Source organism: Kryptolebias marmoratus, linkage group LG16, assembly GCF_001649575.2.
Source record: "Kryptolebias marmoratus isolate JLee-2015 linkage group LG16, ASM164957v2, whole genome shotgun sequence".
Taxonomy (NCBI): domain Eukaryota; kingdom Metazoa; phylum Chordata; class Actinopteri; order Cyprinodontiformes; family Rivulidae; genus Kryptolebias; species Kryptolebias marmoratus.
The window spans coordinates 24,739,884-24,754,189 of record NC_051445.1 but is presented as its reverse complement, the minus strand read 5'-3'; the positions used below and the strand labels follow the sequence as shown (position 1 = coordinate 24,754,189).

General features: G+C 40.3%; 1 protein-coding gene across 5 annotated transcripts in view; it reads right to left on the bottom strand.

The window, feature by feature from the left end:
* oxr1a (oxidation resistance 1a) overlaps positions 1-14,306 on the bottom strand; it is a 210,160-nt gene that overhangs the window by 74,988 nt on the left and 120,866 nt on the right. Inside the window, exon 1 of one of the 5 annotated variants that reach the window (XM_017413198.3) lies at positions 13,432-13,797. The exons of the other annotated variants lie outside the window; for them this stretch is intronic. Within the exon in view, the coding sequence (XP_017268687.1) occupies positions 13,432-13,591 (160 nt within the window). The 5' untranslated portion in view covers positions 13,592-13,797. Of the gene's footprint in view, positions 1-13,431; positions 13,798-14,306 lie in introns of those variants that run through there. 5 annotated transcript variants of the gene reach the window in all.

The window sequence follows — 14,306 nt, the reverse complement described above, 5'->3', positions numbered from 1 at the left end:
AATAAATTTTTGTTTTGTAAAAAAATATTTTTATGGTTAAAAAGTTTTAAGATGTTTTTTTTGTTTGACATTATTATTTTTTTGATTGAATACTAATTTTTTTTGTTTGACATGATTTTTTTTTTGATTGAATAATTGTGAAACAAATCTAACTCCATACGTGCAGGAATTCAGATTTTAACACTACTAATAGACAGAATCTCATCCTAGCAACAATACAGATTTGCATAAAAACAGTATTGGTGTTTTAAAAGTGAGAGTAGGAATCAAACAATAATTCCTGTTTTTTTTTAGCACAGTAATAACCAGGGAATACAAATGACTTAGTACTTCATGGGCCCAAATAGCATCAAGTCAATCTTATTATAAACATAAAAAGAAGAAAATTGTGAGAGACAAATTCAAATGAGGGGTTTTCAAATGTATTATTAAAAAATTCTGACATTTGCATTCAGGTGTGAAGACGTTTTTAATGTGCAATTTACTGGACCAAGGGGTTTCATGTAAAATAACAGAGAGCCTAGCATGGAACCCTGAGGAACCCCACAGGACTTTTCTTTTTGCCTTTTTTTGGTGTTTCTTTGGGCAGAATATTGGCCGAATCCTCAATGAAATGCCACCGAGGTCTGTCGCCGAGATACCACCAAAAATAGACAAGGACAATGTTAGTCCTGCCCACGAAGTCCAGTCTGTGAATTAAAATGCCAGGATCAAATGCTGCTTCGTAGCTGGCAGCAAAATTTGTTCTAATGTTGTGACCAAATTTTTAACAAGGCAATTTGGACCCACCGAGTCTTAAAGCGAAATTGAACTTTTCAAAAAGTGAGTGGTCACTCATGAAGGACACCTGCTGAAAATAAACCAGTCTCACCTGTACTACAGAAAGGGTTGTTGTGATGATAACAAATCACTTCCATTGTCAAGGTCAAAAGTATTTTTTATTTTTATTTTATTTTGTTTTATTCTTTACAATATTTGCATAAAGGCTGATTTAAAACAGAAAAACCTAACTTTTTATATATTTGTGACTTTAATACCAAAGATGCTCATTTATCCCAGGTGGTTCTCATGAACCAAACAATTCACTTTATGGACTGTATAGCACCAATTTACAACCCAAGTCAAATCGGGCCACTGTACAAAAGTAAATAAGGTCCAACTTAAAACCAAATAAATGAAGTCCAATTCAATTCAATTATAATCCAATTCCATTAAACACAGTCTGATTCTAAGCCCAATTCATTTACATACAGTCCAAGTCAATCAAATCCATTCCAGTTTTAAAAATTTAATTTCAATTGAATTGTAATTCAATACTGTAAGACTCACTTTGTGAGTAAAATGGCATTTTATAAAACTGTTGTCCATTTAAAAAGGTCAAAGGATTGTTTAAAATCTTCACTTTGACTTAATCTCTTGCACCGAATATCTGTGAGCTCCTTCACAGAACCTAAACCATTTTAGGGTGGAGGCAATACAATGGGTCAAAGATGACTGAGGCATAGAAGAAAGGCAGTGAAAGCAGTTGAAATGAGTTCTAATTGCCAAGAGTAATTGATGCAGATGATTTTCTTTCCACACTTTCAACGCTAAAGCCCAGGCACTTATCGGCACCGAGGTGTGTCAGTGGTAACACACCGCTGCCTTAAAATTCTCAGAGTGTACATGACAGTTTCCATAGTGATGAACTCCATGCAGGACTAAAAAAAAGGTTTTAGTAAGAAAAATAAAAAAAGTTCAGCTTGTGGGAATGTCATTGTTCCGAATGAGCACAGGCTGCTTCACTATTACTGTAACGATATATGAGCAAATAAATATGTACTTTTGTCTGTATGTTAGCAATTTTCTAAATGTGTGCATCAACTTAGACGCCTGAGCTGTGTTTAAAAAGACAAAAACCCGATGAACTGACACCGCACAAGGCTCTATGTAATGTTCCAGCAACATGTTTACAAGTACACAGCAAAAGCAATTAACTGATTAACTGATGAGTTTATGGGCAGAAAATTATTGTGCTAGAATAGACGCTGAATTTTTGCAATCATAGAGGTTAATTAGCAGGCAGCAACGCCGCTCTCTGACTCACTCACTCTTAGAGAGTTTACGCACACTCATCGTCTCTGTGCTCCGGAGAATTGTTCAAACAAATCAATATAAAGTCAGAACCTTGGGTTAAAGGTGGGGATTAAAGGTCGGTGTTATTGGTGGATAGATATACATTGGTATACTGAGCATAGTATCAAAAAGCTAAATTTATGGAATAAGGTTTGGACTAGTTAGCTTCTGTGCTATCGGCACATGCAGATTTAGGGAGTGACAACATTTTACAGTGGCTTCTACACAGTGAATGTCAAAGCTCGTAGCTTATATAAAGTCAACTCGTTACGGTGACAGACGGGGACTCATCCAGTCACTTTGAAAGTGTCTTTCCTTATGCAGACACTTTCTGCTGTAGCTTTCCTCGTTGGTTCTGTGTAACGTGCCGCCGGCAGTGTCAACTTATGGAAAACCTCACTTTGATTCTTCAAACGCTACTGAGTATTCAGTGTAATAGACTTTGATCAATCTTGATTTTTATATATAATAAAAATTCTAATAATTTCAAAACAATTCTTACAAATGCTTATTTTTTTACATATAACATTTGAAAGCTTTTTTAAAGAGGCTACATAATCACTCGAAACATTACAGAGCCCGACTTAATGATGCTCTTATTCTCAAGGCGGCACCACTTGAAGCCCACTGATCTGCTCATTATGAAACCTGTAATATTTAGGGATAATATTTAAAGAGTGTGATGCTTACAATAGTCAACATCTTCGTCTGGTGTTATAGTACAGAGACATTTGATAATTAGCACATCATATAGTGAAGTTAACATCAATAGATATTAGTTTTGCAGGGGGATTAATAATAAATACTCAGGGAAATATCAGCGTTTTTTTCGGAGTGCTGCCTTTCCTGAAATGTTTTGGATTTCTCTACTGTTTGAATCCGGTTCATTTGCCTTTGTTAAGAACAGTGTGCAATTTTTTTTTTAGCAAAGTCACAATAATTTTGTTGTGCTGACACTTTTTGAGCCGTGTATGAGCAACGGACAAAAGAAACTTGTGCTGTCAAGCATTTAAATGGTTGTCCCTCAGTCTTATTGAGTGCAGGTTTTGTGGTGGTGGGTTAATATTCAATACATAATTTTAGGTGATTTTTTTTAAATAGTATTTTGTGTGAAATGCCAGCCCATAATCGGTGTGATGTGTAAGTATGATTATCATATTCCTATACGGTGTTGTTTGAAAAAACTCAACAACACAGAGAGGATCAGCAGTTAAACCAGAATGTCTTACTTAACATCAGGGTACAGCCCTTAATTCTCCTCACTCTTAAAAGCAGTCAGCATTTAACCACTAATTACACTGTGACTCTTGCAAACATTGGCTTTAGAGTTATTGCACTTTGAGCAATATTTTTCCCCAAGTCAACAGTAAGAGTGCATTGGTGAGCAGGAGCATGGCCTATGATGAACTGTGTTGCTTACAATAAATCTGTACCCAACTCAATCTATCACAATCTACCTCCTGGCTGCAACGATTAGTCATTCTAGTCCACTAATTGACAAAGAAAAAACAAAAAAGCTGTGGACACATTGTATACAGAGTTATTATTAGATGGCTCCAGTCACAATGAACCATATAAATGTGTTTTTTGTAACTGCAGTAGCTAATCGGAACATGTGGGGGCAGTATCGTCTGTATTGTTTGCCAAGACCGCACATAATATTCCAACAAAGAAGAATGCTCTTCAACCCCACTGCTGGAGCGGAGACACCAGCTTTAAATAAATATTACCAGTAAAGTTAGCGTGTCGTTTCGCCTCCTATCTAAATTATGTTTGTACAGTAAGGTTTATATCACTTTAAACAAGGTCTTTTTGAACAATTCTATATAAAAATAAACATAATTCAGTAATGTTTGTAAATGTGACCTGTTAGGAGCAGTAAATGAGTGAGGGTAGTTTCTGCCCCCTGCCAAATATGGTCTCAAAAGAAAACTTGCGATAGAAAATAGATGGTAAAAAAAAATGTTGTTTTTTACGGTTTACCTGACAGCGTTCATCATTCTACAGAACACTGGTACTCGTCAGCAGCATCACAGTGGCCCTACTCACCTCTCAAGTTACAACACCAATCGATAGCAGCAGAAGTGATTACCTCAGCTATGAGAAACACTAACTCTGCATTATCACAATTTATTGAGCTAAAAGCAAACCGTTGTGTTCTTGAGTCAGGATTTGATCCCGCTACCTGGCCTTATTGACCAAATGCAGATATGGGGCGCACTCCAGAGGGGCTGTAAAACAGACGGGGAACTGAGCGAGCGCCACTGTTACAGTTTTATGCTTCAGAGTAGGTTATACGACCTTTTTCTGATAAATGACCATTTTGGTCACCAGCGGACACTGATAAATATGACGTGGGGAATAGCAGGAGCAGAGAAAGTCATAAAAATGTCTAACCTGCTCTGTATTGTTTGTGCTTGTATTTTGGAAACGACCACTTTGCGAGAGCTTATTACGGCAAGCTGTCAACTTTTGTTGGAAACTGCTGAAGAACTTTTGTATTTATTAGTCAAACATTTAACAATGAAAACAAAAACATAGACTGATAATTCTGACAGTATTTGCCACCTAAAGAAATGCCAATCAGCCATGCCTGTACATATTTCACTGGTCCCAGGGGGTTCAAAAGTAGCCAACAGTGAAAATCACCATATGAAACCTTCATTCAGCCACATTTTCGCTGGCTAATTATTATTGACTGACCAAAAATATTTTGTAAATGCTTGCCTAGATGAACCCCTATGTTACCCCAGATCTGCATAACGATTTTATCCACAATAAAAAGTGATTATGTTTGTCAATCCATGGGCGCAGCCATCTTTGAGCAAGCAAGCGCCGTTGTTGTAACACCACCACTGATTGGACAGGAGCTCTCGTTTGTCTGCCGAGGATTCTGATTGGTCAGTGTTGGGGGCGTGACACAGCGTCGTTTTCCAGGCAGTGGATGGCAGATGCAGGAATGTCGGAGAACAGAGCGGTTGGATTCTACCAACCAAAAGAACGCCAAGACTGTCTGTTTCAAATCTCCAGTAAATATATTTTTTATTCAAATCTATTTTATAAGATTACTTCCTTCAGGTTTACTGCCTTGGGAGATAGTTCCTGGTTTTGGCTGAATGAATTCTCCATCTGATTTTCTGAAAACTCTCCCAGTTCTTCCAAAAAGCCAAAAATTCTGACAAATTGTTCTCAAAACCTGCTGATTTCGGACTCTTCCAACAGCCTCCTGACCTTGTTCCAAATGCCAAGAAAATGCATTTCTGATGTTCTAAATTTCAAATTTTTCTGAGGCAGGAACCCGAGACCACCTTTGGTCGATTACCTCGCACCTTCGGCACTCAATCGATCAACCTTTAGTAAAGCCACCATTTTTTAAGACTTTTAAACACAACAAAGTGATGCAGTTTGCATTGCTGTGTGGCTACTAGATATAGGATTTTTATTTTGTAGAAACTAGAAGGCGGGACACTTAGGAACCAGGAACGGTGAATACGCAAAAGCGTTTTTGATTGTTTCAACCATGTGTCAACATAGAGACCGTGTTTTAGTAGCCCCAAAATTGTATTTTATTTTTTCAAAACAGGTGAAAAAAAATCTTGAAACGCTACCCTTGCATTTTCATGTAGATCACCAAAACACAGCCTTCTGAAAAAAAAAAAAATGATGTCATAGTTTTACCTCTACAACCCGAGGTCCTATTCGTCTTGTGTTTACGCTTCACACACCTGGCAGAGTTACGACAGCATTTTGGGTTGTTTTTGGTGTATCTGTGTGGATGAAGACATTTCTAGAAATGCTGTGTTTATGAGGATATTTTTAGAAACAACAAACAAAAAGACTGTTTTATAAAAAACTTTCTGTGTGGAAACACCTCAGACAGGTCACTTACAGGTTTAAATAGTTATTTGGGGGTCTTGGAGGGTTAGTCTCACTATGAAGCAGTTGTAAAGGACCAACATGTTTGCTTTCGCATCACCAGAGGAATCACAGTGGTGCAAACACTCGGTCTGCACGGCCTCACCACTGATGCGCGTTACATCACAATCAACAATAATGGAGGACACTATATCTGGAGCTTCAATGTATTGAAGAGTGCTACAGATGTTCAGAAGTAGGAGTTATTAAATATATATAAAAAAGGCAAAAGTGCGTATTATAATGCTCCTTTAGTGTAACAGCAGTAAAAGAGGAAGCAGCACCAACAGCTTATATTCCATTTAGCGAGACAAGTCTGCCGAGATGGAGAGGAAAAATGGAAACGGCGTCTCTTCAAATCCATCTGCATGACTAAGTATCGTGGAGGAGGAATGAGATTTGACAACTTGACGAACTGTCGCTTAGCAATAGCATCACAACTTGTCTTGCTTTTTTTTTTTCTCCCCTCTCCTTTACAGCACATTAAGGCTCAACTGAGATTTAGATGAGAACCAGCTCTGCATATACTGCATGGTCTCTTTTCCTTAGACACAGTTTCGAACCACATGTTACCAACCCACGCAAGGAGCGTCCAGAACTCTGAACCCACTGCGACCAGAAACCAAGCAGAAATCCATTCCAGGGCTTTTTACATTTAGGAAACGCAGCTAAAACCAAGCAGCTATTTGGGATTCTCCGTACTAAATATTAAAACTGACATTAGTTTTACAAACTTATTCAAAGTGCCATTTGAAATGGGGAAAACATTTGTGGAAATTTCATTCTAAAACCTGAAAACCACCCTGCAGACTGTGAGCCAGCAGAGCTAATAGTTCATTAAAAAAAAAAAACCCAACTACTCACACAGAGTGAGAGGTCAGGCCATTTCTCCACTTGAGCCATTTAAAAGCAGAACAGATTTATGAGCACCTGCTTCTTGTGCCCACTGGACTCAAAGTGCAATCAGCTGACAAGGATCACGCTTCTCCGAGTGTCTCAGACTACTTCCAGCTTTGTTAGCCTTAGTTTCAGCCCCACATCAGCGGCGTTTTACAGACGCTACATTTTGCAAGTGACTTTGTTTTCCTCCACCGCGAGAAACATCATCACCGGGTGATTTTATAGATGAGAACAACCTAAACTTCAGGCTGGAACTCGGCGAGAGGTAAACTAAAAGTCAAACTTTCTAAAGAAGTCTCCAGCGAAAAATTCATTCCGGGGCTTTCAGCAGGCAGTGGTTTTGATTTTTGGGTGATTCCAAACGGAAGGAAAATTACTACCTAGATGTTTATCAGGATGGGGTGCTCTTTTCAGCTGGAGTGAGGATGCAAGAAGTCGTTGAGTCATTCAAAACAAGCCTTAATTACCTTCAAAGTCAGCTGAACTTTGCATTTGTGCATGTTATGTGGCCTCTTAGACAAAAAAAAAATCTGCTTTTGAAGTACCTGAAGACTGGCAATTATGGCAGAACGTGTACGATGTTATTGATCTTGCTAACATCAAACCTTTCCGGCCTTTCACTGCATTAACAGATCTTCTAGGCCCGACAGTTCTCGTCTTTTATCATACAGTACAGATTCAGGTTACTGCAGCTGCGCTTCAACTCGCTCTTCGTATCTAATTTGACCTCCTTTCTAGTCATTTTCATTTGGGATGGCTGTCAGTAAAACAAGCTGCCATTACTTTGAAAGATGCTGCGTCAGCCGACTCCTGCAGCACAGGCCCGCTTAGGGAAGAAAAAAAAAAGTCCTCATGAGTTCACACTCTGGACACGGTTCTCCAAGACGAGAACAGGTGGTGCATTGCATTATTTATTTATTTATTTTAAACAGATCCAGCTGGGACTGACACTCCCCTGACCGAGCCGGAAAAGATCCCAGCAAGTGACATACTAACGCTAACTGCTTTTTGGAGACGAATGTGATTAACATCATCCATTGCAGCGGCGAGAACATCAAGCAGATTGCGCTTTCTGAATCATCCCGATAATTGCAGCGGGGTCCGTGTTATCCTTGGGGCGAATGTGAACAGCGACGAATCAGCGCGCTCCTTCCGGGGCCGGAGAAAACGTCGAGGAGCTCGGTGTCGGGCAAACCCGCTCCCTTGCCCGTGGCGCCGCTGAATCATATGTTATTAATGTACAGCGCCGGAGCACGAGCCATCACTGGGATATTCAGGCCGCTCGCGTTTCAGTCAACCAGCGGAGCTTTGAGGGCAAACTCCAACAAAACAAGCTGGGAGCTCATCTCTGAACGAATACCTGACAAAAACGAAAGGCTTAACATTCCTTGAAGGAATGCATATCGCTTTTAATCTGAAATCCTCTTCTGTTGAGAAACAACATTTGTGGTCAAACCTTGAAAATATTCCAGTCTCATGCAATATCACCAGATGTCAGTGAAAGACTGAACTCCAGCTCAATGGCTGTAAAATTAACTAAATTATAGCTATTTCTGTGTTCCATAAATTAACCTGCTATGCTGCCATATTAAATTGGGTTAATCCCACATGTTAATCAGTAGTAGAAGTTTGTCCAATGATCATTTCCTGAAAGTTTTAATAAACTTTGTCCAGTGGTTCATGAGTTATTTTGCTAACAGACAACAGACTGACACCAACAGTGATTGCTAAAGTTTTAAGCAGATCTTGTGCAATGAGGAGCACTTTGAGGATGTGCTGTGAATGACTCTCAGCCACTTCCTCACCAAATGTTACACTAATATCTGAAGAACTGACTTAACTACAGCTAATTTTGTGTTTTTTAAAGTCAATTAGGCCGTGGCTGCTACATGAATAAGGTTGACTTCAAATGTTTATCAACTGTAGAGGTACATCCAATGAATATTTCCTGAAAGATTTATCAAACTTTGTCCAGTGGTTTGTGAGTTACTTTGCTAACAGACAGACAGAGTTGACTCCAAATGGTTAATGGCAAAAATTTCAGCAAAGATCTTGTGCAATCTGTTAGTTCTCAAAATATGTGTTGAGGGTCCGTGTGAACTACAACCACACCAAATTTTAGCTCAGTTTCTGTAAATCTGACTGAGTCATAGCCACTTTTGTGTTGTTAAAGTCAGTAGGCTGTGGCAGCCATATTGAATTGCACTGACTGCAAAAGGTAATCAGTTGTAGACGTATATCCAGGGACTGTTTTCTGCAAGTTCTCATTTAATTTGTTCAGCGTTTCATGAGATATTTTTGCCAACAGACAGATGCGCACAGAGGCAAAAGTCTTATATCGATAATGATTAACGAGAACAAATTCACTCCTCCTACCCCAGCCTGACGCCATTTAATGAGACACATTTTCTGCTGAGTTAGAATCCAGTGGAACAGATAATAGATTTGAGACAATTCATAAAAAGGAATATAAATCCAGGAATGATTTTGATAACTGCTGGACATCTGGGACAAATGGAGCCAAACAAGTTAGCTCTGGCTGCTCTGTTTAATAGTAGTATGGGGAAAAAAACTTACAAAAACCTTTACTTATACTAAGATAAACGCAGGTAATGTAAAACTTTCATAAATGTATGCACAAGGGGTGGGCAACCCTGGTCCTCGAGGGCCACCATCCTGCATGTTTTCCTTGTTTCTCTGCTCCAACACACCTGATTCAAAGGTTAAATCACCTCTTCATGTTCTGCAGAAGCCTGTTAATCACCCATTGATTCAAATCAGGTGTGTTGGAGCAGAGAAACAAGTAAAACATGCAGGATGGTGGCCCTCGAGGACCAAGATTGCCTACCCCTGGTATACACACATAACTCTACCTCCCTGTCGAGCTTTCGCCTGCCTTTTCTGCAGTTTTCTATTCGAACCACACCAGCTGTATCATTTCCCAATAAGCTGAATATAAAAAAACAAACAGAACAATGTCTTTGCATTTTTTTAAGATACACATATATATGTAAATATATATATTCTAGGTATCTTTCTGCCACCTACAGTGATGGGAAATGTGATCAAAAAAGTAAAACAGTGCTCCGTATGTCTGAAACCTAACCAAATTAGAAGAAGTCAAGCATGTCCTTCACACTCCTGGATCCTATTTTTCCTCTCTGGATTTCCAGCTGAGTGTTGGGCCTGATGAGCAGCGGCACGCTGGTGTCACTTGGGTTTCAGCGCCTGCAGGTGTGGCACATCCCTGTATTTACAGGGCTTCTGCCACGGCTTTTCATCCGAGTCGAGATAATGCAAAACGGCTTTTCCTTCCGCGTGCGACTGCGTCACTGCAGCTGCAGGTGAAAGCAAATGTGCACCCGGCACTTGCGTCTCCTCTCAGGTCCCGATATACCAGGTCCCTGCTTCCACGGACCGGGCCTGTGATCCCAGGATTTGGCACGCTTCATTAATAATTCTGCAAAAGCTTAAAGCTGTCCAACTGTGAAATTGCAAGGGGATTTAAAAAGCTCCCTTTCAGAAATTTTGATCATTTTTGCCCCTTTTTTTTTTCCTTCATTAAAAACACAAAATGTACAATATTCTAAACCCTCATTAAGCTGAAGCGCCATCTCGTTTATATTAGGTGCCCCGAATGGTTCGTTTATTATCGCCCGCCGCTGTAAGGCGAGGGAAGGTGACAATGTTTTTGTTCGTGGACAACGGATTAACTTTTGGAGTCAGCACAATTTAAGATGACCTTAAAAACACATACAAAAAAAAAAAAAAGGGCTAGACCTCAGTCAGTTGAAACCTGATGTGGTACCTCACACATCATTTTCAAGGTATGACCAATACGGCTACAACGTAAGATGATTGTAGTTTAAAATGATACACATTCCTTTAGGGAAGGCTGGGTCTTCAATTACCTCCGTACAAACTAGGCTATGATGTCATCTTCCCATGTTCACTACCTGACCACAGATCTAGTGGCCTACAGTCCCAGACTGCCTGTGGCTCACTCTGCCGCTAGAAAGAAAGCAGAAGGCGCAGGGACTGTTAATGAACCCGGCTGCCATCAAGAGCAGCGGAGCTTGCATCTGATTAATCTTCGTCCTAATTAGATCGAACAACTAACCTGCCCACCGTGAGCCCCCCCGGAGCTCATTGACTCGGGTTGAGCCGAATATACCCCTGCGCTTCACCTCCCATCACAGCGTTTTGAGCCTTAAGCGCGACCAACTAATAACGCCGAAAAGTTCCAGCCCCTTTTTCCTGCCTTTTATTTCAATAACGCTACATTCTGCAGATTAAAAGTCAAGAGGGATATCGCCGGAAAGCAGGAGTGAAGAAGCGCCGCGGAAAAACAAATCCAGACCTCGTTGACATGGAGCTGCTGTCCCTGGCGCGAGAGGCCTCGAGCGCGTACTTGTTCACTGGCAAGGCTGGCTGGTTTAGGTGTGAACTCTGTGCTGATGTGAAATGCTTGAAATGCTTGACTCGTTACATGCGGTGCATCCTCAGAACCAACGAGGAGAGAACGAGTCAGACCACCTAGGACTTGGACCTGGCTGCTCCCCCCGAGTTATCATCGGTTTAGCTTTGAGGGCAGAAGAGCAGCAAAGGAAGCACATGGTCTTTATGCATGACGACATCACAGTGCAGGAAATCCGTTTCACGGAGAGTGCAACATCAGCTTTTATGTGAGGGGTGGCTGATAGGACGATAAAAGACCACAAAGGGTTAGAATGTGGTGACGACTGCCAAAGAGGAGAGATTGTAGGATTGTGTACGTTCCACAGACACTCCCCAACTTACACTCTGTCTTTCAAACATTGCTATAAACTGATGTAATTAACCCTGTTTGTTAGCTAAATATCTCATGAACCACTGGATGGATTTAAAAGAAACTTTCAGGAAGTAATCGCTGGATGTACAGCTACACCTGATAAGCAACTCAGCTAATTTTACAGACACTGAGCTAAAATTTGGAGTCATAATAGATGAGCACATCTAAACAACATCTCTGCTTATGATGTTGATGGCGTCAACATTGTTTGACGACAAAAACGCTCCTGAACCACTGGATGGATCTTAATGAACCATACAGATCCACAGCTGATGAACTTCTGGAGTCTTAGCCGCCACAGCTAACTGACCTTCGTCTACATAAAAACAGGTACAAGTCAGTGACTTTTACAAACACCGAGCTAAAATTTAGGAGCGGCAATAGCTGACAGTTGTTCACAACTCACACTCTAACCACTTCCAGATCATGCAAGATATCGTGCATAATGTTTGTTTCAAGGACCGAAATACCTATAACTCTCAGATGATTTTAATTTAAAACTCTGGTATGAAGGGCGGCAGGTCCAGAGCCTCTCTGAAGTGTCTTCTTTTAACTCTGACGGATGATAACATAAACCTGAGTGATGTTTCCATTTTAAATTGACAATCAGAAGGGTAGTTTTAGCAGTATTCCTGCCCGAATGTTTGTTACACATGCTGCAGAATGACTAACAGAGTGACACTGGGCTGTCTTTGTGAACTAAACTTTTAACGAAGATTAGGAGACATATTATAAATATAATAATATCCACTGGAAAAATTAATGCTTTATTTATCCCTTTATTTTTGTAATTTTCCACTAATGTGGGAAGAACAGAAACAGCTCTGCACAGTTCTAAACAAGAGTGGGACTTTCTTGCATAAAACAAAATAGGTTAAAACTAAATCATTTAATCTTAAGGGTCACATTGATTTTGTGGCTCTGCATGCATTATATTCAGTAGGAGATGGTCAAAATGTCTCTTTCAGCTGTAAAGGCTGCAGACCCATGCTTTAGGCAAGGCCTTTGATTGTATTTAGTTTTGGTGTGGTCATGACAAAAACTAAAAGTCTCAATTATACCTGGTCTGATGCAATCTGTCCTAGTGGTGAAAATGACTGAATCCGAGTTTTAACTGAGTAAAACCTTTTTATATTAGTTTTCCTTCATAGCTATTTGGCAGTGATCATCCTATAATAACTTAAATGCAATGAAGGAGCTCAATTAAACAGCAGTAATTGAACTGACAGTCAGCTGAAGAGTCATTTAATTACTGCAAAGCAGACAGTCAAGTATTACAACATCTACAAATGTAAGAACAACAACTAAACATTACGTACACATCTACAATGCTTTAAAATGTAAGGCATTTTTAATGGAAAAACGAGACAAAGTTAAACTGCTGCGTTTTTCAATTGTATTAGGCACACACAATCACAGCTTCTGTGTGAAGTCAAGCGCACACAAGAACCAGAACATCGCCGAAATGTACGAGAAACATTCAAAGTTTAGTCAGAGTCACAAATAGCTTCTAACAAGGTGGGAAAACGGCCGCCGGTGCAGAAAAACCTTAAATAGGACGATTTTTAAAGGAAGTTCTGCGCTTCGCTTCGCAGCGCAGACCTGGAAAAGTTTGGTGCATTCCCCCCCTCCCAAACTGTCAACTCAGTTTAGCTGCATGTTGAACCGACCTGCCCTGTAGTGCGGGGGGTGGTGTCGGTCCTGGCTCGTCCCAGGGACGTGCTGCTGGACCTGGACGGACTCCTGTCCAGGTCCGGCCCATAGGCTGTGAGAAATCGCCTCTCTGACAGTTCTCGCGCCGCTGCCGGTGATAGAAAATATGAAGTCCATTGTCGGCTCAGGCTGCGAAGCTCAGCAGGGTTAGCCAACAACAAAAGGCTCAAAGTGTCGCAAAACAACAACAACTACAACAAGTCACGGGTTAAAACTCGCTGTGTGAGCAGCCTTCAGCAGGCGTCACATACCAAAACAGGAACTATTTGAAATACGTCAACAAGTGCCAACTTTTTTGTTGTTTTTTTCCTCCCTGGTGGAGCGCGAACAGCCAGCCTCCACAGCACACTGCTCTATATTTACCGTCCTTAACTCCAGTGGAACATTAACCAAATCCAGGTTAAATTACTGCAGTCACGTTGCTCACCTGACTGCAGAAAATAAAACCTTTTTTAAATCTGAGTGTGTCTACAGCGTAATCACAAACCGTGTTTAAACTCCTCTGAAGTGGGGTTCGGTGGAAACATTATGAACAGTTAATATCTTACCTGCTGTGGATAGATCTTTGAACAAGCACTATTTGGAGAAACAGAAACTGATTCAGACTGGACTGATTAGCTATCAGCTGAGCAGATCTTACAGGAAATCATTGCAAACTATAAACTTTAACAATCAAATGAGACTTAAGCTGGCAAAATGAGAAACTTTTCAACGTTGAGTTATTGTTATTTTCTATTTTCTCCATTTTAAAAGACACAAAATGATACATAGTTTGGTAAAGTTTGGCAGTTTATCAGCTGGTCTCACAACAAGTTTTGGTTACGAGAGTGTT